Source organism: Hydra vulgaris, chromosome 02 (assembly GCF_038396675.1).
Source record: "Hydra vulgaris chromosome 02, alternate assembly HydraT2T_AEP".
In the NCBI taxonomy this organism is placed as follows: domain Eukaryota; kingdom Metazoa; phylum Cnidaria; class Hydrozoa; order Anthoathecata; family Hydridae; genus Hydra; species Hydra vulgaris.
Genome location: NC_088921.1, coordinates 9457633 through 9485000, shown reverse-complemented (window position 1 = coordinate 9485000; position 27368 = coordinate 9457633). Strand labels below are relative to the sequence as shown.

General features: G+C 28.1%; 2 protein-coding genes across 20 annotated transcripts in view; both read left to right on the top strand.

Annotated features, from left to right (window-relative positions):
- LOC136076723 (usherin-like) overlaps positions 1-27368 on the top strand; it is a 765758-nt gene that overhangs the window by 695866 nt on the left and 42524 nt on the right. For 6 of the 19 annotated variants that reach the window (XM_065790105.1, XM_065790104.1, XM_065790103.1 and 3 more), the window contains 4 exons: positions 633-736; positions 10776-10884; positions 15933-16012; positions 25255-25385. The gene's annotated coding sequence lies outside the window, so the exon portion shown is untranslated. Of the gene's footprint in view, positions 1-632; positions 737-9585; positions 9684-10775; positions 10885-15932; positions 16013-25254; positions 25386-27368 lie in introns of those variants that run through there. The other 13 variants (XM_065790109.1, XM_065790119.1, XM_065790121.1 and 10 more) reach the window with 10 other exon arrangements.
- LOC136075812 (uncharacterized) lies at positions 6599-7360 on the top strand. Its single transcript, XM_065789250.1, has one exon. It carries the CDS (start codon positions 6599-6601, stop codon positions 7358-7360), a length of 762 nt encoding a protein of 253 aa, XP_065645322.1.

Below are 27368 nucleotides of genomic sequence, written 5' to 3'. Positions count from 1 at the left end.
ATGTTCAAGTCTTTATATTTTCTTAGTCTTTGACTGTTTAAATATTTTAAAATAATTTTTAGTTAGTCAAAAAATAATCTTTATAAAGTTTAAAAAAATTGTAGAGTTCTTAAAAAGATGTAATTTATTGACAAGCTTGCATACTTCTGTTCTAGGCTCCCACGATTGCATTAAGCAAACTGGTAAATTTTTAAATCCCAAGTTGGTTTTATATTAAATGTGAAATGTTATTGTATGAAGTTTCATTAGGTGAGCAAGGAGTCCTTTATTAAGTGAATAAGAAACTTTTCATTAAGTGAAACAGAAACTATTTATATCAGATGTGTTGTGTTATAATATCAGATGTGTTGTGTTATAATATCTATCCTGTTGATTTTGTTCTTCGCTGGCAGATTGTTAGATTGTTTCAAAGGTTTTAATTTTAATAAGCTATTGTAGAACTCATTTGTATTGATTTTAAAGGTAAACATAAGTTAAAGGTAATGTAAGGTATTTCTTAAATAAAAAGTGAAGATTATGTAAATATAAAGTAAAGATATCTTTGCAGTGCCAATTATTCTTTTTGTAATACTTTTTGTCAGTTATTCAATAGTACGGAAAAAAGTCTAAAATAATTTGAAAAATTTTTTTAGGGTTGTTAGAGCTTGGGAAATACATACACACTCCTGAAAAAATATGAGTTAGCAATTGATTACCATCTTTTGCATTTGCAATTTGCACAAGAATTAAATAAGAGGTTTTTTAATTTTAAGTTATGCTATATATATATATATATATATATATATATATATATATATATATATATATATATATATATATATATATATATATATATATATATATATATATATATATATATATATATATATATATATATATATATATATATATATATATATATATATATATATATATATATATATATAGACACACACACACACACACACACACACACACACACACACACACACACACACACACACACACACACACACACACACACACATATGTATATATATATATATATATATATATATATATATATATATATATATATATATATATATATATATATATATATATACTTTATGTAATTAAATGAATAAAAACAACTAAATAGCGGGACTTAAAGTAAAGGCAATCATCAGCCGTGAATACAAACAAAAAACGTCAAAAAACCGTTTAAAAAACTTAAAATTAAATACCGTAGAACGGATTCAGACGTGATAAACAAATCTGAGTAAAAACAAAACAAGAAGCCTTTATAGTTTACTAGTCTCCTGTGTCAAATAAAGAGAGCAAGAATTTCTTTGAATGTCGACACTGGGATACAATTTCATTCTTTTTGTTTAGTAAATTTGTTCCACTATGTGATAAAATTACATAGTGGAATATTTTTGTTGTAAGATTATAGGGTCTGCAACGTTTAATTATTCTCCACGTTAAGATAGGCTTTATGTTTTGATCTTTCAAGCTCCATACTTCCTTTGAAAGTTCAGTGTCGTTTCTGTATTTAACTGAAGCAAAGGATTTTAGATGATTAGCGTATCATAATTTAAATGATGTGTGACTAATACCAAAATATACTTTTTTGTTACCTTCATTATTAATTGTAGCTTGGTAAACAATATTGTTGAACAAACACTGTTCGTTTAATGGACAAATTGATTTATTTACACAGTTGCATTGCTTGGTTTCTATTTGCTTGTTGTTGCGCAATATTTTATGATTGTGTGAGTTGATTATTGATTTCAGGTTAGGCATGTAGCTGTAACTAATCTTGATAGAATTTCGATTAAATATTTTATGAAGCTTGTGGCCTGGTGGAAAATGAAAATCTATAAGAGCCAGAAAACGGTTACCTATTTTTGTTTGGACATTTACACTGTATGGAGGGTTGTACTAAATTATATTTCGTTTGCGATGTTTTTTTTGTGCTTGGATTTGTTGTGGTTGGTAGATAAGCTTTGGGTTATGTCCTGATTTTTTAAGAGCTTCTTCATATTGTGGAGTAGAATTCATGAAAGTAGTTTTGTTTAATGACATGGAAGATAATCTTTGTTCGATATTGCGAGGGATTGCTTTAATTATGCTCGGAGGGTGGTTAGAGTTAGTGTGGATATACCTTAGTTGGTTGTCAGGTTTGCAGTAAGGTTGGAATGAGCTGTTATCTAGATTTAACGTAACATCAAGATAGTTTACAATTTTTATATTAGCTTGGATGGTGATGAGTAGATCGTTACGACGGATAAAAAAAATGTCTTTATTTGAAAGAGACCTTATTAAACTAATTAAAGCAATAAAGTTAATATATAAATAAAATAAATGTATATTTATAAATTTATATAACTCAAATTAGAATTAAGTAGAAGTATACAATATATACTGCTAATAACTGATAATTTATTAAAAATTTATTATTCGTATTTTTAAATATATTTGCAGAGTTTTAATCATAAAATGCAAAAAAAACTCTGCAAACTCATTAAAATGTTTTTTTCTAAAACACCTTCAGCTTAACAATTACTTTGAGATTTTTTATGGTGGTCGACTGGGACCAAATAAGGAGGATTGCCATTGTGCACAACGTTAAATTCAAAAAATTATATATATATATATATATATGTAAATGTATATATATATATATATATATATATATATATATATATATATATATATATATATATATATATATATATATATATATATATATATATATATATACACATATATATATACACATATATATATATATACATATATATATATATATATATATATATATATATATATATATATATATATATATATATATATATATATATATATATATATATATATATATATATATATATATATATATACACACAGTGGTTTTCATAAATTAAGATATACTCATATTTTGACATTGTGCACAACGTTAAATTCAAAAAAAAATTTTTTCTGGGACACCCTAATATATATATATATATATATATATATATATATATATATATATATATATATATATATATATATATATATATATATATATATATATATATATATATATATATATATATATATATATATATATATATATATATATATATATATATATATATATATATATATATATATATATATATATATATATATATATATATATATATATATATATATATATATCAGGCCTTGTTTTAAATAAAAAAGTGCTTAACGCATTAGCTTAACGCGATATTTGACGTCATAGGCTTATCTTTATTTATTTTTTATAGACATTAAGTGTTTCAACTACCGTAATAAATAAATAACCGCGAACTGGTTTAATTTAACAATCAACTCAATTAACTAAAACAATGTATAAATGTTGTAAATGTGAATATATTATGAAAAGTTTGTTGTGTTCAATTTTTAGAAAATAATGAATATATATATATATATTCATTATTTTCTAAAAATTGTAATTGCGTTATTAAATAAAAAAAACAATTATTTTTTATTTTTTAAAACTTCGGGAGTAAAAAAAAATATTAACATATTGATAAAGGAAAACCCTTGTTAATTACTTGAACAGCGATTTTGTTTTGACAAGCAAAGAATAAGTTAGGTTTTTAAGATATTTCGTATATTAGGTATATTTATGTTGCTCAGCCTTCTCACTTGCGTTATAAAAAAATACAAAAAAGTTTAATGCGTCTTTTGAGCATATTTTTGCACTTAGTAAGATCGCGTTCGCCAGGAATTTAATGAATAAATGTTTTACGTAATCTTATAAATGTTTTACATTTAAACCAATCACAAAAAAACACAGCTATAGAGAATAATCGTTTTTAACAACTAAATTTTTTTTTTTTTTTAATTTTATTAAACAAAAAAAAAATTAAATTACATAAAAAAGTCTTAACTATGCAAACTCTTTTGTTAATAATTCTCAAAACAAAAAACTTTTTAAATATTTCTATGCAATCGTGCAAACTTAAAAAAATACTCAAATAAAACAATATAAGTATAATTAATAAATCGTATCATATCTGTTTATAATAAGCATTTGTTAAAAATTGTTCATAAAAAATTAAGTTTCTTAACTTATAAACAAACTCAAAAGTATTTTAATTTTATTACAAAACTCTTTTTTTTTTGTTAGCAAGCAATTTATTTTAGAGTAATAAAATAAAAAGAAGGAGAATAAATATGAGGTAATCTTTGTTAAGAAACATTCAATTTATTTATTGAACAATATTTGTTTTTATTTGCGTACCTACTTAAATAAAATATACTGTTAAAAAAGTCAAAATCAAGCTTAATGAATTCATTTATCAATATAAACTTATAATTTTTTATAATTTTTTAGAATATATAATTTTTTTTATTACCTGATTAGTTCGCGAAGACTATCTGTTAAAAGATCATCGTCACTATCAATGTTTTTTGTAATATAGATTTGTATTGAGTTTTTATACTGTATTTTTTATTAAAATCATCTGCAAAAAATATTTAGTTAAGGATTGGCGAACTTTTTTCATTTTGTAAAATATTTAGATAAAATAGGGCGTAAAATTACGTTGAATAAATTTTCGTTATAAAATGATAAGAAATATCATCGCAATAAAAAGTTACAACAATTATTTTTAACGTAACTACTTTCAAACTTTTGTAACGAATATTTTTAAATATCGTCATTCAAAAGTTAATGTGGTTTTTTTAAAAATTAATTGCTTCTTTTATTTTACCGATAATTGAAAAAGTTAAAAAATGATAAAAAGTAGCTTAACCAAAATCGCTCTACGCGTATGTAAAAATCGCTTTAGGCGTACGTAAATCGCTCTAGGCGTAACGGTTTAAAACAAGGCCTGTATATATATATATATATATATATACACAGTAGTTTTCATAAATTAAGATATACTCATATCAGCTATACCAGGTCTCCTTAAGGACTTTCTTCAGCTGGCCAAGTGTGGAAATTTGAATCTTTGCTGATTCACGGTCAATCCAAGCCCAAATGTTTTAAATCGGGTTCAAATCAGGTGAGTATGGCGGCCACAGTATTGTCTTGATATTATTATTGTTGAACGACTCCTTTGTATAGTATGCAGTATGTGCAGTAGCGCCATTTTGTTAAAGTTTCCATTGTTTATCATTGAGCATAAGCAGATCAATTGATAGAATTAGGTTGTTTTCCAGTACTTCTACATATATTCTGGAGTTAATTCTTCCGGTGTATGTTTGGCACATACCAACACCTTTGTAATTGAAGCATGACCAGATTTCTATCGAGCCTCCTCCACTTTGTACAGTCAGTCTCATGTACCTAGTGTAATACTTTTTGTGAGCCATTCTTTTGACTGTTATGTTAGATTTGCGGTTGATAAGCTCAAAGCTACTCTCATCACTCCACATAATGTTTTTCCATTGTTCTATTGTCCAATACCTTCTTTCACGACACCATTTTAGTCTCCTTCGTTTATCATATGGACGCGGCAGCGGTTTCTTCAAAGCAGAATAGACTCCAATCTTGTATTTGATAAGTATTTGGCTGACTATGCTTTGAGAAATAGATGTATTTCGCGTTGTATTAAATTCTGTGGTCAATTCTTTGTAACTAATTCTTGGATTAGCTCTAACAGCTCTAAAAAGGGCACTATCATCCTTTCTGGTGGTTGACAAGAGTCTACCTTGTTTTCTCGCTGGCACCACCAGTGTGAAGAAAGTTTTGCTTCGTTGTCCGAACGCATTTCTCAGAAACAACAATTAACCTTGAGTGATATGTCTTGCCTATTTTTCGCGTCTTTTTAGTGCAAAACTAACTTAACTTTTGTTTATTTATTAAATAATTATTAACTAATTCCAGGTAAGTCATATTTATATAAGGTTTTTTGACAAAATCAATTAATTTAGGCCTATTAATGAGAAATATGGGAAAAAAACTACTAATTAACTATCAATTAACAAGATATAAGACTTTTTTGATTGTGCGGCTTAATTTATGAATAAAATCAAATCGAGCTTATCAATTAACTTTTTTGTGTTAATTGGTATAGAATGAGTAATAAACATCCTGTAAAAAAAAATTAAGTTACTCTATAATAGAGTTTCACTTCCTCTATTAAATTATATATCAAACATAGCGGTTTTATTTTTATTATTTATTATTTACTTTTATTTTATTTTTATTCTAAGTATTTTCTTACATATACAGGGTGTTCGGGATAAATTTGACATATTTATAATTGATTTTATTTTTTTGTAGATTAGAGGTATTAATACACACTACAGGTCATTTAAAAGTTTGAACCCTTCTTCATTCATATACAAGATGTCAGAAAGGATGGATGACTGGAACCCACCTGAATCATGGAAGAGAATAACTTGCATCATGATGATTCGTGCCGGCCATCAAAATAAGGATATTTTGACTGCTGCCTAATGCTCCCTGAACACAGTAAAAACAATCAGGTATGAACTAGAGACTTGCAATGGTGACTACGAGGATGAAGTAAGAAGAAAGATCCCTAGCAGACGATCTGATTGCGTTCGTACAGCAGAATTCCTCGCAAGTCTGCAGGAACAGGTGTTGAAGAACCCTGGCATTGGAATTCGGGCTTTGTCACGTGAAATGAATGTTGCATCCTCTACTATGAAGCTTGCACTCAATAAAGACCTTCGCTACTACTCATACAAGCGCCACAAAGGTCAGCTACTCACAGAAAAGGCCTGTGAAAAACATTTGATAAACGCGAAGAAACTTCTAAACAAAGTGAAGCATCCTGTAGAACCACAAACAATCTGGTTTTTTTCCGATGAGAAAAACTTTCGCCAGGATCAAAAACACAACACGCAGAATAACAGGTGGCTTGCATGCAGTACAAAGGACATTCCTCGTGTAATGCAGACTAAATTTCCCCAAACTGTGATGGTTTTCAGATGTGTAACCTCTGAAGGCGATGTGATGGCTCTGCATTTTTTCCAAGAGGGCCTCAGGTTGACTTCAGATGGCTACGTGGAGTTGCTGAACACTGTAGTCAAGCCCTGGATAACAAGGGTAGCCAATTGTAGGCCGTATGTATGGCAGCAGGATTCGGCCCCTTGCCATACCTCTGTGAAAAGTCAAAAATGGTTGTCTGAAAATTTCTACGACTTCACCAGTCCAAATGTTTGGCCTCCAAACTCCCCAGACCTTAACCCCATGGATTATTTTGTATGGGGCGCAGTTGAAAAAGACACCAATCGCACTTCCAGTAATACAAAAGCCCAGTTAGTGGATAAAATTAAAACAGTTTTTGAGGCCCTTCCCAGGGAGACTGTAGCATTAGCTTGTTCGAAATTCCGAAGCAGGATTGAAGCAGTGATCGATGCTAATGGTGGTTATTTTGAGTGAATTTTGTTCATAGTATTGTAATTTACTATGCCTGTAATTTTTTTGTCAACTCATTAAATTTAATAGATACAAAGAAGATTTTCCTTTTTCTTTCGAAACTGTCAAATTTATCCCGAACACCCTGTATGTAAAAAAAAATGAGTGCGTCTAAATTCATGAAAACCACTTTATATATATATATATATATATATATATATATATATATATATATATATACATATATATATATATATATATATATATATATATATATATATATTTATATATATATATATATTTATATATATATATATATATTTATATATATATATATATATATATATATATATACATATATATATATATATATTTATATATATATATATATATATATATATATTTATATATATATATATATATATATATAAATAAATATATATATATATACGTATGTATATATGATTTATATACAATATATAATAATATAGCTAAAACATGTAAAATAATTTGTAAGTTTTTTATATTATTTAAATCAAACTCTTCATTGGTGCACATTTTAGTTTAACAAACTTTTCAATATGTTTTAGTGTGTCATTTTTAAATTTTAAACACATTTCCTAAATTTTTGGGTCATAAAAAATTTTTCTTGCATGTATTAAAACAAAAAATTTGAGAATTTTTATATTTTGAATTGAATTTTGATGGAAGATGGTAAATTTTTTATCAAGGCTATTATTATTGACTAGGACATATGATATCTAGGATATATGATCTATCACAAATGTAACAAACAATTCGAATTAGTAATTTGATTTTTTAAAGATCTAGGTTGCATATAATAAAAAATTGAGCAAAGGGCAACAATGTGTGCAATAAAAAATGTGATTTAGTTTGGTTTGGTTCAAATAGGAGTTATTGTTAAGCCATGCACAATTGTTTCTGTTAAGCCATAGCAAATGTTGGCGGTCATTGTCCTACTAGAGATATTTGGCTTTTTGAATATTCAACAGAGGCTACTTGCTTGGTCACAATAAAAAAAAATCCCTGATTAGATCAGATTGACTTTTACACAACTGTTAGAAACCTTGATATTATTTTGCTTTAATTTGCTTTAAAGCTGATTTTTTTGTTTTTGTTACCGTAAACCAATCAAACATTTTTTTAAAAAAAGATTTTCTTTATGCCTTAGCATTTTTTTTTAGCTATTTAGTTCTTTATAAACTATAAATATTTTTAAAGTTTTAAAGGCTATATTGAATTTAAATTAAATCTTCACAATTTCATGTTTTAAAAATCAGTTTTTTTTATTTTTTAATATCTATTACAAATTTAAAAAAATTATTTGATATAATATTATCTTACTATTACTTAAGACCAGTAAAAATATTTATCTGTACCAAAAATAAAACAAGTAAATTTGGACTTTTCAAATGAATCTGTAATATATTGAGTTATTTTTAGTATAGCGTGCTCAGTAGAGTTATTTTTCTTAAACCCATATTGATTTTTATATAATATATTGAGACAGATGTTGGAAAACATCTGTCTCAAAATAACTACTTTAACTAACTTGATATTTTCTTAACTGCAAAACAGTCAACACTTAGTTGATTTTCATAATTGTTAAAATTATCTAGAATGTAAACCTCTTCATTATTTTTAACAAAATAATAAATTTTTAATAGCTTTTGATGAATTTTGACGTTTTTCAAGTATTCAATCTGTAATTTCAAATAAGCTTCTTCAGCTTTGTTTTTTCAAGATCACACACACACAGATATATATATATATATATATATATATATATATATATATATATATATATATATATATATATATATATATATATATATATATATATATATATATATATATATATATATATATATATATATTTATATATATATATATATATATATATATATATATATATATATATATATATATATATATATATATATATATATATATATATATATATAAATATGTATCATGGACAAAATTAAGTAACATTGTTGATAAAATCGACAATCAAGCAATAAAAACAATGTTATTTATGTCAGGATCTATATAACTGCAACAGTTTTATGTTTTTTTATTTAAATTTATGCTTTCTACATTTAGTTGCACTGTGTGAAATGAAGAAAGCCTGAAAAAATAAAAAATCTGTGAAAAATCTTTACTTTATTGAAAGTTGGGTTTTTGTTTAAATTCTTAATGTGAAACTGTTAACTACTTGTTTTCAGGGTTTGTCTTTTTCCAGATATTTCGGGAATTCCTGATATTTTTCTCAACTTTTCATTTTTCCGGATATCCAAAATGTTTTCCATACATACAAGTTTAGGTATATATTTTTGTAATATATTTGTTTTTTAGGCTTTTTCACCCATTACTCATACAAAAATTAAAAAAATAAATAAAATAAAATTGAACACACCTCACCTAAAAACAAAATTAAGAGAAATATAAGGTCCAAATAAAAAATAATAAAAATATAAGTCCAAATACATTATCCAAACAATTTTCTTGATTTTTAAAGTATGACCTGGTTGTTTTAAAACTGCATAATTTTTAAGAGTTTATCTGTGCGTATAATTAATTTACTTTACTTTCCCAGTGGGTATGTTTATTTGAACATTTTCTATTATTTTTATTTTTGTTTTCAACTGATTATAATTTTTAAAAAATTCAAGTGTGTGTATTACGTATATGTGTAATGCATTCTGTATTAAAGTTCTATAATTATTATTTCATATTTTGATCATTATATTTTGCATTTATGAAAGTCAAAGACAACCACAACATATTTGATTAATTGATGCAACATTTAAATGTGGTTACAAGTCTCTTTTCTTAATATTTACATATTTAAGATCAAGTCATAAAACTTGAAAATTGGAATTTTCTGTAATTTGAAATCTTTTTACATAAATTAACATTCATTAGGAAAAAACATTTTGATGTTTTTGTTTTTATGCTGACCAAAAAACAATAATAAAAAATTCACTGGGAAACTTTTTATTATTGTTGCAGAACTTTTGTTTCATTTGTGTTGGTTTTTTATATACAAAATTAATTGCTTCACAATGAAATTATGCATTTAAATCAAGGCTAGGCTATTAGTACCTTGCTATGGTAGAATATTAGACTCTGAGTAGATAGAAGACCTTTATTTTAACCAATTGTGATTGTATTTTATTTATCAGGCCAACGGTCAGAACATTCAATAATATTTTTACTACCTAGAAAGTTATGTATTCCAAAAAGTGTTACTTTGACTCTAAGAGTTTTTTTTATGAAATGTTAGTGTTTTCTAATTTTAAACAAGTTACATACATATATTGTAAATAACAGTTTTATATTTTATAAATCTTAAAATTTCTTAATAACAGTTTTATATCTTATAAATCTTAAATTTTATTACTTTTAAAATAAGAGTTGGTGAGAGACGGGCATATTGGAGTCTTGGAAATGCACATACATGTATGGAAAATCATAAATTTGCTTTGTCATTTGCCAAAAAACCCTAAGAAGTCTCTAAAGAGGTTAATATTTCCTTTGTGATATTTGTTTGTTTGTAAATGTTATCCTTTTCATACTTAAATCTTTTTAATGAATATGAATTCAGGTATATATATATATATATATATATATATATATATATATATATATATATATATATATATATATATATATATATATATATATATATATATATATATATATATATATATATGTATATATATATATATAAAATATTCATTTCCAACAAGGCTGCAAGCAACCACTATTAGAGTTAGAAGTTACTGGAAGAGAAAAGATGAAGTATATAAAGCAAAGTTATGATTGATAGACTTAAAAGATTGCAAATCATATGAATCAAGAAATGAAAATGAAGGAAGCGAATTCCAAAGAATTGATATTTTCAGAAAAAACTAAACGGAAAAGAATTTTTAGAGCACTTAGGAGCAGTTACAGTTAAAGGATGAGACTAAATTGAATGATAATTGACAAAATGAATTTTTATGATTTAATAGAATGGCAAGTAACATGAGAATGAATTTTAGTAGATTGCACAAAATGACTCTCAAAATGAGCTCTTTAGAGCAGTGCTTTTATAGTGTTTATAGAAAAGAGAAAGAGAAGCGACATTATGATGATGTAATAATGTTTGGTGGTTGGCTGCAAGGGCAGTTTTAACTATGTTTACAATGCATTTTTGCATCTTATATAAAAGGGAAAGGGCATTATTTAAAGGTCCGCTTCAGAAATAGCAACAGTGTTCCATACAAGGATGGATTAGAGATTTATAGAGATGAATAGAATCCAGAGTAAGAAAGTGGCAAGCACAATAAATCTCTTTATGATAATGCTAATTTTGCTATGGATTTGATATATGGTTTCCAATACAAATTGGAAGTAAGAGTAAATCCTAAGAGATGAAGGGTAGATGACTCATCAAGTACATTACTGTTCATAAATAAAGGAAGATCTAAATTATTGGAAAAACGGTTAGCTGAAAAAATTGAGTTTATCTGAGTTAATGTTCACCAACCACTGAGAGCCTCATGCTCTCAGAAAACGCATAAAAAAAGTCTGCAGATTCAAATCTAGTTTCCCAAGAAATGGGTTAATTCTTACGAGTGTAAATGCCCAGGACAAGCATGTTGTTATTGGAGTCTTTACAAGCAAATGGAAGATACTGTTAACACACATTAGGAGACTAATGTGGGTACAGTTCTATAACTCATTTAATGGTTGTGAGGCCAACTGATAGTAAAGTTTCTGGAACATTATGATAGCTCTCAAAGAGCCTGATTCCATCAACTGTTTATCATCAGTATTAACAGTACGGTGTTGCTACAATGCTACCACCTAACCATTCAATATATCTTTCACAAATATTCCTAGTCTTCCATATAACTTTCCATCAGTTGAATTCTACCTCTTCTAAAGTGCGGTAGTGGTGTAGAGGTAAAGCGCTCACTTCATAAGCAAGAGATTCCTAGTTCAATCCCCACCATGTCCCTGGTAGTACCACGCTCAACTTGTTTCTCCACACAGCAGCCTTGTTCGTTAAGGTTGGTGTTTCGTAGGTAGAGAGTTGAGAGAGGGTTATAACCACTATTAAGTAGTCTCCTGACCTGTAGCGACCTTCTTGGCCTTGTGGAGGTTAATAACAAAAGAAAACAAGACAAAAAACTAACTATAAACACTTAGAGCTTGAAAATTCGCTATTTGTGGGACTAATTTGAAATTGGATGTTTCTTATTTGGATCTTAGTATTGATGGCTACTAATCTTTTAACCACAAATACTTCTATAATCGCAAGCTTGGCATGGGCATATACTTTTACATCAATTCAGAGAAACCATTTTTAAATCTTTCCTGCCATTCCAGTTAAGAAAGTTAACCCATTGTTAGACATCCCAATCTCTCCAAGTTGCTAAATTCAACTCTTTTACAGCTTGTGGTCCTGACAACCTTCCTGTCATAGTCTTACAAAAGTATTTCTAGAATGCTCTTTAAATGCTCTCTAGACTATTTAATCTTTAAAGAACACTAAGCCTTCTAACTATTGTCTGATCTTAATAATTAGCAAGGCAATGGCAAGGTCAAATAATCAACAATTTTCTTAAGTCTAATATCTCTTTAACAATTTATATGGATGTAATTATTTTTGTTCTATGGCTGACTTGCTAACTACTGTAACTAAAAGATTCTATTGTGCATTAGATGGAGATGGCGAAACAAGATCAACTGATGGTGAAACAAGCGCATTCTTTTGCTGTATCTGTCCCTTCATGCTCTAAAAACTTTTATTTATATTGTTTTTTCCCCCCCGAACTTCAATGCTCTGGCTAAAAAGGAGACTTTTTGGCCCCAGCAAAAATATAAGGTTTAGCATGGGTTGATAGCTGGGTCTAGAAAAAAATTTATAATTACTGATATGTGATAATTTTATGCTTACATTTACATTAAATACTGGCATACATTTATATTTTTAAACTCTAATTTACTTCCAACAAGATTGTAAGCAACCACTATTAAGTTACAAGTTACTTTAAAGAGAATAAGTTAAAATACTAGGAAATATTTAAAAAGTTGTAAGTTATATAAAAAAATAAAACATTAAGATGGGTAAGAGTTATAAAGTTTTTTTGATGTTCAAGGAAAACACTGTTGAAGAAAAACCATAAGTCTCTAGAACCCAACCCTCGGAATTAGGGTCGGCATTCGGCAATGCCGACCTAACTGCCGACCTGAAAGTATTTGAGATCGGCAAAAAGTTGCCGACCTTGTTTTAATGTTTTATGGCTAGACCTTTGTATCAAATAATTTTTGCCAGCCTGATGCCGACCTCAAAAAGATTAAGGTCGGTAAATTATTGCCGACCTAATTTTTCCTAATTCCGAGGGTTGAGAACCTAACATCTGTGATAAGATACAAGATTTAGAAAACTGAGAATAACAGAGCTTAACATCAGACAGGACTTTTTTAGATTAGCATTTTGCAATAATAAAAGGATTTTTGTTCTTACGAGAGATGTCCTTGTAAAAAAGATGAAAAAAATGATTATTGTTTAATAAAGCAACTGCTCAAGATGGTGAAAAATTTGGAGTTGTATGGAACAATGTTTGTTAGAAAAGATTAAAGTGATTTAGGTATCAGTATGTAGAGAGGTAGCAGCTTCATTAGAAAATGGTAGTGATAGAAGTAAGAAAACTTAAAGTGAGTACCTTACATATAGTATGAATCATCATGTTTTTTATATATGCATATATATAAAAAATTTAAGATGAACTTTGAATTAAAAAAAATATACTTTAGGATGTATGTTTATGCAGCCCCAGTCACAAACCCAGCCCCACCCCCGCCTATATTTTAACAAACCCAGCCCCAGTCAAATATCAACCGTGGTCACTTACTCTTTGGAACTTACTCCCATTTTCATGTTTTCCTGACTTATACAACATAAAACTTTTGAAGTCTTGGTATAGTCCAATTTAAGCTTTAATTTTTTTTATGGCTCTTTCTTTCATAGCTACTTGTTTTGTTGCTTGTTTTGCATAAGTTATTATTAATTTTATTACTGTTTATTAATTTTGCATAAGTTATTATTAATTTTATCACTGTTTATTATGAATTATTAAGCACTTGTTGTTTCATTGTTTATTATTAAGTTTCTTTTTTATGTAAAAACTGTTTTGTGGAAGTTTCTGTGAGAAAAAGTAAAATAAAATTTTAGCAAATTCAGAACAGCAAAATTTTAAAAGTTTTAACTTTACACTTTACTTACTTAGCAACTTACTTGACAACTTACTTGGCAACTTAATAATTATTGAAACTATACATAAATAGTAAAAACTACTTAATATTTTCCAGTTTTTAACAGTTTTTAGACAACAGTTTTTAAATGTTTAATTAATAGCTTCAGTTAAATTATAGTTGTTTTTTTTTTTGAAAGTTTTATAAAGGGGTATGTAAGAGCTTGGTTTCCACATGATCAGTAATTTGTTTTACAATAATTATTTAATATTAATTGTAGTGTTGTTTGATAATATAAATGAAATTTAGGGGTTTGGGGAAGGTAAAGTTCAAGTGCTGTGGTGAAAGTTAATTTAAATAGAAGAAGGAAATTCCTGAAATAAAAACTGGTAATTTAATTGTGGATAAGGTAGGAGATAGGAGAAAAACGGATGTAAATAGGATAGACATGTTGATAGATAGAAAGGTGATGGGAAAAGATTGTGAACCATTTTAGTAGAAGTAACTGAAATCCTGCAAAACAGTGCATTGTAAAAGTTGCTCCAACTATTATGTCATATTTAAATATGGAATATGAATAAAAAGAATATTTATAATAGTTATATTTTTATTTTAACAAAATAAATATTCTTCATACATAGATATTGTCTGTCCCAATCAAAACCTTAGTCAATGTAAACATGGCATAAGCTTCAATTATCCTTAAAAAGGTTGGTGACAATTATAGTGCAAAGTCAGTTAAAGTGAAGATCTACCGATGAAAAATTATTTGATTGACTGATGAAAGGGATTCTTTTTTCTTTGAATTCTTAAGGCTAAGGAGTCTCACCAGACCAAAAAAATCACAAGCAGAAATTTTACCGAAATAAATTTTAAATCAAAAATAAAAATAAATTCAAAATGGCTGAAAAATATTTAAAAAAAAAGCAAGGTGAAAAAATATCAAAATGATTGTTATTTTTAGTTTTGGTTTCTTTGTAGGTGGACTAGTATTTGCTTTATTTTAATAATATTGAGCTTTAATGTTGTAATATCTACAGTTTTTTATTATTTTAAATAATACATATTTTTTTTACACTAATTTTTACATGTATAAATCAAAATCTTAGGTCTATTTCTACAACTTTTAAGTCTAGAAAATACATTCAGCATCAATGACAACTGATGAATAAAATATGTCATTAAATATCAATGTAAAATGAACAATAAAAATATTCTGATTTTTTTTTCAAATTATTTATTTATATAATACTTTATTAAGAACTTTGATAAATTTTCCCTTCCATGTCTCCCTTATTTTTCAACTAATTAAAAACATGTTAAGGTTGGAGATCGTACTGGCGAACTTACAGCTGAAATGAATATTGTTGACCTGAAAACTTTACTTGGCAAAAGCAGCAGAAGGTTTCATTTTACTTATTTATTTTACAATATAAACTATAAAATATGTATTTTTTTTTTTGCTATATATACATTTTATATTAATTTTATGAAAAATAATAATTTTGTGACAATTTTGTAAGAGTTATACATATTTACACAGCTCAAGAAATTTTTTTTTTTTTTGTGCTTTAAATATTTGCAGCATAAAGCAATAACCAGTGTTAGATGCATATGTTATTATCTCCATTAATAAAGTTTTTGCAAGAATAATTTAACAATTGCATAATTCCTTACCTAAATCATATTGTTTAACCAAATCATTTTGTACCATGTCTTTAATTACATGATTTACCTAAATTACATTGTTTAACCAAATCAAATTGTTTAATATTACATTTTAGATCAAATTATTTGTTTTATTTGTTTAAAATTTATTTTAAAAATGCACATTTATAAAATATCTGAATAAATATTACAAATAAGTTGTCTTATTAACAATTAAATTTATCTTCTTATAACTATATCCTAATACAATTACAAAATTATTTTATATTATTAAGGTGCTTTTTGTATTTAATTTTTTTATTTAAAGCAATTGTTTACTTATTTGCAAAATATAACAATTAATTTGCAAATTTTTTCCTGCAATTTTACTGTTATTATTTTTTTTCTGCAAATTCTCTGTAATTATTTTTTTCTGCAAATTCTCTGTAATTATTTTTTTCTGCAAATTCTCTGCAATAATTTTTTATTTCCTATGAATACTAATTAAATGAGTAACTTTTTTTTGCTTTTCTTAAATACGTCCATTAAAAATGCCATTTTTTGTTAGTCATTTAAAATGTGTATCGGCTACTGAAACAATATTATTGTTTTAATAGCTTAGCAACAGTTTTGGTTAATATTATTGTTTCAGTAGCTTAGCAACAGTATTGGTTAGGTGAAACTTGTAACTAATAAAGTAGTAAAATTTATTCCAAAAAAAATAAAAAAATGTTGCGCAAAAATATTTAAATACTTCAATATATTTATAAGTTACATTTATAAATGATTGAAGTTACTTAATAGTATTTTTTTGTTTCAAACAAAAAGCTTACTGCATAACAGCATTGTTGATGATGATGATGACGATGATGATGATGATGGTGATGATGGTGATGATCATCATCATGATCATCAGTATATGGTTCTCTGTTCATTATTGCAACAAGGTCATCGGCTCACAGGATTTTAGATTATTGCCATGCCACTCAGTATTTTTTAATTTTTTTTTTTTATTATTGCCAATTAGAAAGATCTAAACTTTTTAGATATGTTATTTTTGAAAAAAAAAATTGAGAAGAAACTGTAAATATAATAGCTGTTTAAAAAAATGTGTTGCATTACCAAATGCAAACATGGTTTATGCATGAGGATCATAAAAATGACATTTTTATTTTTTTTTATTTTCTTCAAATGAAGCTATAAACTAAATAAATCCATATTTCAAACTTTTGACATTTTCACATCATTGTGGCGTTTTTATGTTTCGTTATGTGGCGTTTTTAAGTTTCTGAGTTCAAGTTAACTTTATAGAATATATTAGTTAACAAATCTCATACTTGGATTTCAAAAAAAAGCATTTAATAAAATTTTTTTTACATACGTTTTTAAGAAAATTTTTTTTGCTAGATGTAATATATACTAAATTGATAAAAAATATAAACTTTTTTTTGAAACAAAAAAGTTTTTTTGGAAATTTGGTTTTAACTGTGAGGTGTTGCATTACCGAAACTACATAGGTTGCATTATCGAACTTTCTGGTTTTTGCTTATAAATAATTTGAAAGATCTATTTTGCAATGACTTTTAAGTTATTGTTTTAGGATAAAACTTATTTACTCTTTTTATACGAAAAATACAATTGATGCTTTTTATTGCAGAATATAAAACTATATATTGAACGTTTATGAAAATAAATTTTAAATAAATAAATAAAGCTTTTAATACAATATTTATAATTATTAAATGCGCTCATTTTGAATTCACAAATAATATTATTTTTGATTTTATAGTATTATATTCAAGATGAGAGGTTAAGTGTTTGTTAATTAAAGACTCAAAAACCTTGCTTATAATAGGAAAAAGACTAATGGGATGGTAGTTAGACAAGTCAGATTGCTCTTCAGAGTTTTTAAAAATAGGGATAACAGATGCCATTTTCCAGCAGGCTGGAAAACAAGACTCTGATAAGCACTTGTTAAATAGTTTTGAAAGTATAGACGACAGCTCCAGAGAACACTTCTGCAAAACTACAACAGGTATATTGTCTGGACCACAAGCTGTAGAAGAGTCTAAGCAGGAAATTATTTTAGATACAGAAGCTGGAGTGATGGATCAACTTGTGAGTGAATTCTTTTACTATTAACACCTAACTTAAGTGTGAATTCGTTTACTGTTAACACGTAACTTAAGGTTGAGTTTGTTTATTGTTAACACCTAACTTGAGTGAATTTGTTTACTGTTAACACCTAACTTGAGAGTAAATTCTTTTACTATTAACACCTAACTTGAGAGTGAATTTGTTTACTGCTAGCACCTTGAAGGTGTATTTGTTTACTGTTAATACCTAACTTCAGGTTGTATTTGTTTAAAAATGTTTAATAAATATTTTTTTAACAAGAAATTAATCTTTAAAAGATCTTGGAAAAGATGCTAAAAATAGAAAAATATAATTATGACTTGTGAAAATTTTTTTTGTTAAATTTAAGGAGAATGCTAAACTATTTTCTGAAAAAAATTTTTCTAAAAAAAACTATTTTCTAAAAAATAAGCAAAGGTATAAATTATGATAAATTATTATAAAGTATCAGTTTAAACATAATATGCGTCGAAATAAATTGTGATAAAAAAAAACCTAGCAATTCAAAAATGCATTAAAAATATTTAAGTTTTTGTATTAATTACCTTTCTACACTTTTTATTTATTACTTTAAAACTACTATTTTGAGAAGTTCCAAATTTGACACACTCTGTTTGAGAAGAAATGTATTCTTGAGCTAACCGATGCATGAAAGTCATTTATTTCGCGAGGGGTGAAACACTGCATCCTGATTTTATATTTGTGACCTCTAGTTGAGGAACATGGGCCATCTAATTCAACATTTGACTTAAAGGCTGGTTTGAAGTTAAGATTGATATACTCTAAATGGTTCAATATCTTGTATAAGTGAATCAAGTCTCCTCGTTTTCTTCTAAGATTTAAAGTCGTTAAACCCATTCTAACTAGCCGCTTTTTATAACAAAGCATTTGATTTGAGTAAGGTATTATTGTGGCCCTGTGTTGAACTCGTTCAAGCATTGAAATTTCAGCTAGATTTAGCGGACTCCATGCTGGAGCCGCAAATTCACGATAAGGTCGAACATAGGTTGTATCCAAAATTTTCCACATATTACAATCTCACTTTTCAAAGGCATTTTTTAACAAACCTAGTATTTTTGAATCTTTGTTAACTCATACTTGTGTTTGATGTTTCCATTATATATCCGGTTGTACAAAAATACCTAGATCACTCTCTATTACACTGTTTGAGCGGTCATAGTTAATTCCATTTGCATTTAATGTGTATGGTTTAACAATACTGCGAAGAACATTTTGATTGCCAAATCTCATTACCTTACATTTTTTGAAATTAAGTTCCATACACCAATTGTTGCACCATTTCACAATGTTGTCAAGGTCAGTTTGCATTTCTAAGTGTTTATCAAGGGAATCTTCTATGGCTATTAATTTGCTATCGTCGGCATACATTTTAAATGTGTTTTGCACAACTTCTGGCAAGTCGTGTATGAATAGCAGAAATAAAATGGGACCCAGAACTGAACCCTGAGGAACGCCACTGGTAATAGATACCCATTCTGAAAATGTATTACCAATAGTAACTCTTTGTTTCCTATTTGTAAGGAAACTTTTAATCCAATTATATATTTTTCCTGTTATACCATATGCTTCAATCTTTTTCAATAACCTTTTGTGTTCTACTTTATCAAAAGCTTTTGAGAAGTCAAGATATATTACACATAACGGTTTACCCTTTGCAGCATCGTATGTAATGGTGTCAATTGTCTCGATCAAATTTGTTGTGCATGATTTGTTTGAAACAAAACCAGTTAGCCTTTCAGAAATAAGACTATTTAAAATTAAATGTTCCAGAATTATGTCCCGAATAAGCTTTTCGAACATTTTACAAATCACAGACGTCAAGGATATTGGTCTATTGTTTTCTGGTTCAAGTTTTGATCCTCCTTTATAAATAAGTGATATATTTGCAACAGACCAATGGAAAGGGACACAACCAGTGTCAAAACTCAATTTGAAAATATAGATAATCAGATCAACAAAACCTTCTGCAGCATGTTTTAAAACAAACAGACTAATTTCATCAAAACCCATCCCTTTTGACTCATCAATACTTTCTAATATTTTTAGTATTTTTTCATTGGTAATCATATCAGATAATATACTGTCATCACACTGATTTTCACATCTTTGCATAAACTTAAGTATTGCTTGGTCATCATCTTTTACAAAGACTGACTTAAATTGCTTATTTAATATATTTGAAATGTCTGATATTTCAGTTATAATTTATCTTTTTTAGTTTTCATTGCTCTTAATTAATTTGTGATTTAACATTTTGTTTTTTATTTACGTAAAAGAATAAAAGTTTAGGTGTTAACTTTGCTCTTTTTACTAAATCCATTTCGTATTATCAAGTTGATCTTTTAATTTGTTTTTTAACATTAGCGCAAATTTTGTTGAATTCCTTTCGAGATTCTTGAATTTGTCTATACCCATTCGAATAAAATAGAGATTGTTTCATCTTTACTGCCTTTTTAACTTTTGCATCCAACCATGGTTGGCTTTTCTTTTTTTTGTTATTAAAAATAGGAACAAACAATCGACAATATTTATTATAAATATGTAAAAATAACTTATAGCACTCACAGGCTGATTTATCATGAGATAGCTCAACCCAGTTGACTTGTTTCAAGTACTTAATCATTTGTGTAAATTTACCCTTTTTAAAGCAAAACTCTTCTCTTGTGAATACTATATTGTCACTAGAACTAGTAAAATATTGCCAAATGATGGAGTAATGGTATCTTCCCTTTTCATAGTGACCTAACTGTGGACCACATTAAAAAATCTATGCAATTCAGATTGCAAGCTAAAACAAAGTTAAGGGTGTTAACTGCAGGAACAGAATCACTTTGTTTATATGTTGGAAAGTTTACTATTTGGTATAAAGAACAATCATTTAAAACTTTAATAAATTCATACTCAGTTGAGTTTTCATTTGAATGAATTATTGAACCGTCATCTGTCCATTTTATATTAGGCAATTGAAATCTCCTACAGCAATGAGATCCGTGTAGTTTTTGCCACTTTTGAGTTTTGAAGCAGTTTTGATTGAGTCGAGAAATGATTTTGAGTAATCAGCTGTAGAATTTGGTGGTCGATATATACAACCAACAATTAACTTAAAATTATTACATTTTATTGAGCACCAGACTTGTTCAATTTCTGTATTGTTAAGATGCAGATTAACAACTTCTATATTCGTAAGATTTTTATTTACGTAAATGGCAACTTCTTCTCCAATTCTATCTCTATCTGCGTGATAAAGGTCATATCAATCAATGTTTTTAATTGTATCCAATTTGAACCAAGTCTCTGTAATTGCAATAACATCTATTTTGTTTAATAAATAGGTAGTTGTTCATTATGTAACTTTTGATGAGATTTATAAGATTGGCTTGTATGGGCCCATCCGGGCCTACTTGGCAATGCCTTCTTTGACAAATGGCTGAACTTTGCAGTTGCTAATGTCTTTTGTTGTAGTGGTGTCAAACAACAATTTTCCGCTTCTAATGACAAATCGAAAGGGCTGGTGTAGGCTATTATTGCATTGTAAGTCTTCAATTGCCTCTTTTCTCTCTTTGTTCAATTGTGCAAATTCAGCCTGCTCATCAGGAGTGCGATCAGGTCTTATATATACTTTTTTGTATACCTCAATTGTTGACAGTTCCTTGGCTGCAGACAATATATATATATATATATATATATATATATATATATATATATATATATATATATATATATATATAAATATATATATATATATGTATATATATATATATATATATATATATATATATATATATATATATATATATACATATACATATATATATATATACATATGTAAATATATATATATATATGTATATATGTATATATATATATATATATATTAGGGATATGACTTTTTTGCAACCTACTAGGCCTGTATCGTAATTCAATGAACTTTTATGTAAAAAGAACGAATAGATGTTTCATTTTGACATATTTTGAAAAAAGGTCACCCCAAAACCAAAAAATCGAATTTTCAATAGGTACACTTTTGTACAGTAAATGAATATTAAAGGCTGAAGATGTTGTAAGAGTCATACTCCTGTTGTTATTTTATTTATTTATGCAACATGTACTGTGATATAACAAAAAACATTATGTGATATATAATTATACAAGTATTACAAAATTAACAGTATCAAAGCGTCTAGTACAACAATATACATAACTGTCTGTGTCTATAGGCCTACTGTGTTTAGTACATGGGTCACACGATGCTCACGTCTCATAAAGAGTCTAGCGCTTATTACTTAGAATGAATCGAAGTTGCAGTTTGTCTTTCTTTCTGCAGGAAGCATACAGGTCTTGCATCACCTTGATTGCACGTTCAGCTATCTGATTACTTCGTGGTATGTCGATGACGGATGGCTCTTTCTTCCAGTGATTTTTGAATGACTGCAATGCCTTTTTGTAAGGCTTCAATACATCAGATAAATTCTTGAAGTCATTGTCATTGTACTTTTGACTACTAAACCAATGTTCTGCCCACTCATATGAAATGAACCTGCAAACCTTCTCCAAATTCTTTCTCGCTTCAGGCATAAGAATGAACGCCAGAATGGCGAGAATGGCTCTTGAGTTCCATCTGGCATTGCTCATATTAGGAATGTTCTGAAAGTGAATCAGAGGGAAGTTTCTTTGTTCTTCATAGAACCTAAACACTCTTGTTAAATGGTACAAAAACTTCATATCGTCTCTCCACCCTGATTTATCAAGAATTTCTACAGTTCCATTCACAAACTTATCCTTCAGTTCATCATACTTATTCAACAGTTCAGACACAAATGGGTATTCAATGTTTGGAGATTTGGTATCACCCCCAAGTTCTTCGTCCATCACCAGACGGAGAATCCTGTCTAGTACGTGATGCTGACAACCGATAAATTGTGGTATTGTGACACCCTTTAATTTAAACATACGTTGCAACTTCACAACAACTCCATTTCTCTTCCCAGTATTGACGTTTGTTGTATCAGTAATGATCATCTTAATTGAATTCCACAAATTGTATTCATCAATAAGTTTGGCAATTTTTTCAGCAACAGTTTCAGCTTTGCCATCTTTTAAACGCAGTGCATCAAGTTTCATGTCAGTTCTTTCATTCTGAAGTACAACTACCTGATATTCCTTATCATCTATTCGTTTGCCGTCAAAGTGTAAGGACCACTGTTCCATTTTAAGTTGTTGTATCATTTCTTTTTTTAATTTACCTGCCTCTTTGAATATGGACTTGTAAATTGCTGATTGACTTGGAGTTGGAATATCAATACCTTGTTGTGATAATACTTTGCTATTTTAGCAGCTTTCTTTTTGGAAACTCCACTTGATGTAACCATACTTACAGCAAATTTACTTTTGTAGTGCTTTCTAGTTTTTTTCTGAGTGTCCTCATCATCGTCTTTATCACCGTCGTCGTCTTCATCATCTTCACTCTTACTTTTGCAGTTTTCAGATTCAGTACCACTGTCTGTGGTAGACAGGACTTGTGATGTGGAAGGTATTGCTGTTCCAGACTGGACTTTCCTTCTCTTGGAAGGGTGAATGGTTTCTTTACTTGCCACTTGTCCTGTTGAGTACCCCACCTGTCCTTTACTTTCTTTTTGTAGGTGGTATAGACGTTTATCTTCCGAGGATAACCACTGGCCATTCACTTTCGTGATGTCAAATAATGCATTGAGAACATCATATTTTCCACGCTTGACACATTCATCATAGACCTTCAGCACCTTCATAAGCTTTGCTCTTATCACTTGATCAGACACACGTGGAAAATTCAGTTTATTGTCCCACAATTTTGTAATTTCCTTAGAAATTTGGTCTATTCGTTCTTTTCTTCCTTTAACATATGCTCCGAGAAACTGGTATCTTCCTACGATCTGCAATTGAAGTGGTATTCTGGATTTTTCATCGAGTGAATGTTCTTCTACAGCCACGCTTCCTTTTCTTCTGTGTGACTCTTGAAATCTCACCAAATTTTTAGTCCAAGTCTTCTTGTTCTTTGTTACTGTGGTATGACTTTTCTTGTGAGACATCATATAATATTGTTACGACTTTACGGATAGCTGAGCGTAAATATCCGTTTAATAAAGTCGTTTAATTAATAAAATACTTTAACTGTATAGTAATCCAATTATAGTTCGATAATCCAGTCAATGTTGATAACAGTTCGATAATCCAGTCCGTATCCTAACGATAATGCTACAACTACTTATACTTCGTACACTTACAGCGTCTTTAGTTCGCTACAGTAGTTCCTTATTAGCTCAGTTACACGCAGAGTACTTCATAGAACTATTCACATTATCAACACTGAGCTCTGACAGCAGCTCGCTTATATAATTATTTAGAGCTTCCAGAATGTTCTACTAAGTTCTATAATCTTCTACAGTCTGTTACAGTCGTCTATATCACCGTGGTAACACAATGACGTCATCACATAACAATTCCAAGTATTTGCCGGCACACGACCGTTTCGTTGCCATGGTAACGTGTGGCGTTATATTTATAAATTCATAACAAAATAATGAAATAAATAGAATTAAGCTGAGAATTAAGCTTAAGATTAAAACATCGGTCAAAAATGAATGTATAAAAATGGTAAATCAAATTTTTATTTTGGGGGTGACCTTTTTTTGTTGCAGAAAGCTATTTGGGCCTTTTTTCATGATTTTAGGTAAAAGTTCATCGATTTATGATACAGGAAACATTTTATTTGAAAAAAAATTAAAAAGTCATATCCCTAATATATATATATATATATATATATATAAATATTTTGTTTTATAAAAAATAGTCAAAATTTTTGAAAGGCAGCTTCATTTGAAGGTCGACTATGGTTGTTGAAGCAGTATGAGTTTGATGACACTATCCAACTTTTATGTGATATGCTTCAGTCATCGAGTATGTCTTTGACACAGAATGCATCTCTTGCTATAGCTAGGTACACATTTTTTAATTTTTTTGTTATAGAAAAAGTAGTGTGGAATTGAGTTTAAAAAGTTTAATAAAAAAACAATAGTGCCCAAAGATTTCTATTTGTAAAATCAAATTAAAAGAAAGCAACCCTGAGTGATATTGGTTTGGGGAGATTATTTCTTTAGTAAGTTGTACAATATTTATCAAATTTACTTTTGCATGTTTAACTTGATACATGGTGGTTAAATTTTCATACAGTCCCTTGAACTTTAAGAGAGAGACAAACCTTACAATTTTATATATGTCATATATATTTTTACTTAATAATTGTTTATTTATTATTTTTTTATTATAACTTTATTTTTTTATATATTTTATTTATTATATAAACATATTTTTATGTATATATTTAAAAAATAAAATCTCAAAAAAAGTTCATTAAAAAGAAAAAATTGAAATCAGGAAATATTAAAAAAAAGTCATTTTTATTTTGTTATTAAATATTTTAAATTCAATTAAATAAATTAAAGTTAGAGATTTATATATCAATGCATTAAAAATAAAGATACGTAAATATACCTCCAAGCCCTGCATGTGACTAATGGAAACTTTGCAAAACAAATGGTTGAACCTATCATCACTGAGATCTCAAGAAGGAATAGCGGAATTTTAATTAGTCTCACAAAAAGCAAACAAGTCTGGTGAATTTTGCAAGATGTAAGATTTAACTGATGGAAGCTTACTATCAAGATCACGAATATTTGTGAAATATATATTGAAACAGTTAGGTGGTGATGATGGTTTTTCATGTTGAATATTTTGGGTTACTTTAGGCATTTAAGTTTAAAGAAAACTTGAATTATTCATAGATAGAGCACGGTGCCCCAGGCAATGAGCAATGCAGATGTCTCAGTCCTGCTAGTTAACCCAAAGATGTAACTTAGGGCTCCTTATGCCGCCTTGACAATGCGCATCAAAAGCATCAACAGGAACATTATCCATGCGCTACATGGCACTGTTAATACTCCAATATTTTACAGCTGCTAATGGAATCAGTAGTTGGATGCAGTTAACATCTACCCAGGATGAATATTTTTTATCATGACACAATCTCTAGCCTTTACTCAACCAAGACCCCAAAAAAGGGGGATTTTAGCTGGATGCAGTCAACATCTGCCCATGATGAGTATTTTTATCGAGACACTATCTGTAGGCTTTACTTAACCAAGAGCCCCAAAACAGGGGATTTTTAAAATAGAATTTCTTTCTCCTAGCCTTTGCCTAAAAAATCAAACCCTACAAGACAGCATGGCATGGGACAGGTAGTAATGGGCTACCAAAATACATAATACCAGTAATAGGGTTATTGTGATGATCCTGAACCTGACCTAATCTGGAGTAGTTAAAAGAAGTTACTACCTGTAAGCAGTGCTTTAAATATTGATGGAATTATTTTCGAATGCATTAGGAAAAACATTAACAGAATACTAGAGATTAGGGTTTTATATTTGGAGTCACTAGTTGGTTACTGAGCTCACACTGTTTCAAAGATTTATATAGTAACTTACATACAGTGTTCACTTGTATGTAAGTTACATAAAGTAACTTACATACAAGTGAACACTACGCTGTAGGTTTAGACAGAACACAAACAAACAAACTTAGTAATGTACAGGTAACTAACACAGGAGACACTTCCAACTTCCAAAAGACAAAAAATATATATAAGTATAAATATATTAAAATAGACATGTCAGATATGAGGTAGTATTAATGACAGGAAGCACACTTCTTCTAGGCTTTGCTTAAAGTGAATCCTACAAAGGAACAGGATATAAAACAGGTTGCACTGGATTACTTTTTACCAGTAGCAGGGTGATCATCATGACCAGTCATCTAACTTGACAATAGAATGCGAATGGAAAAAATGATGGGCTGACCACAAACACTTTATTATTTTGACAATCATGACAACAATTTTTTTATTTTCATACTTTAGTTTAGCCTA

Bases quoted from the DNA above. Each gene is read 5' to 3' on its own strand.
- LOC136075812 (XM_065789250.1), top strand. From the start codon at position 6,599: ATGAATGTTGCATCCTCTACTATGAAGCTTGCACTCAATAAAGACCTT.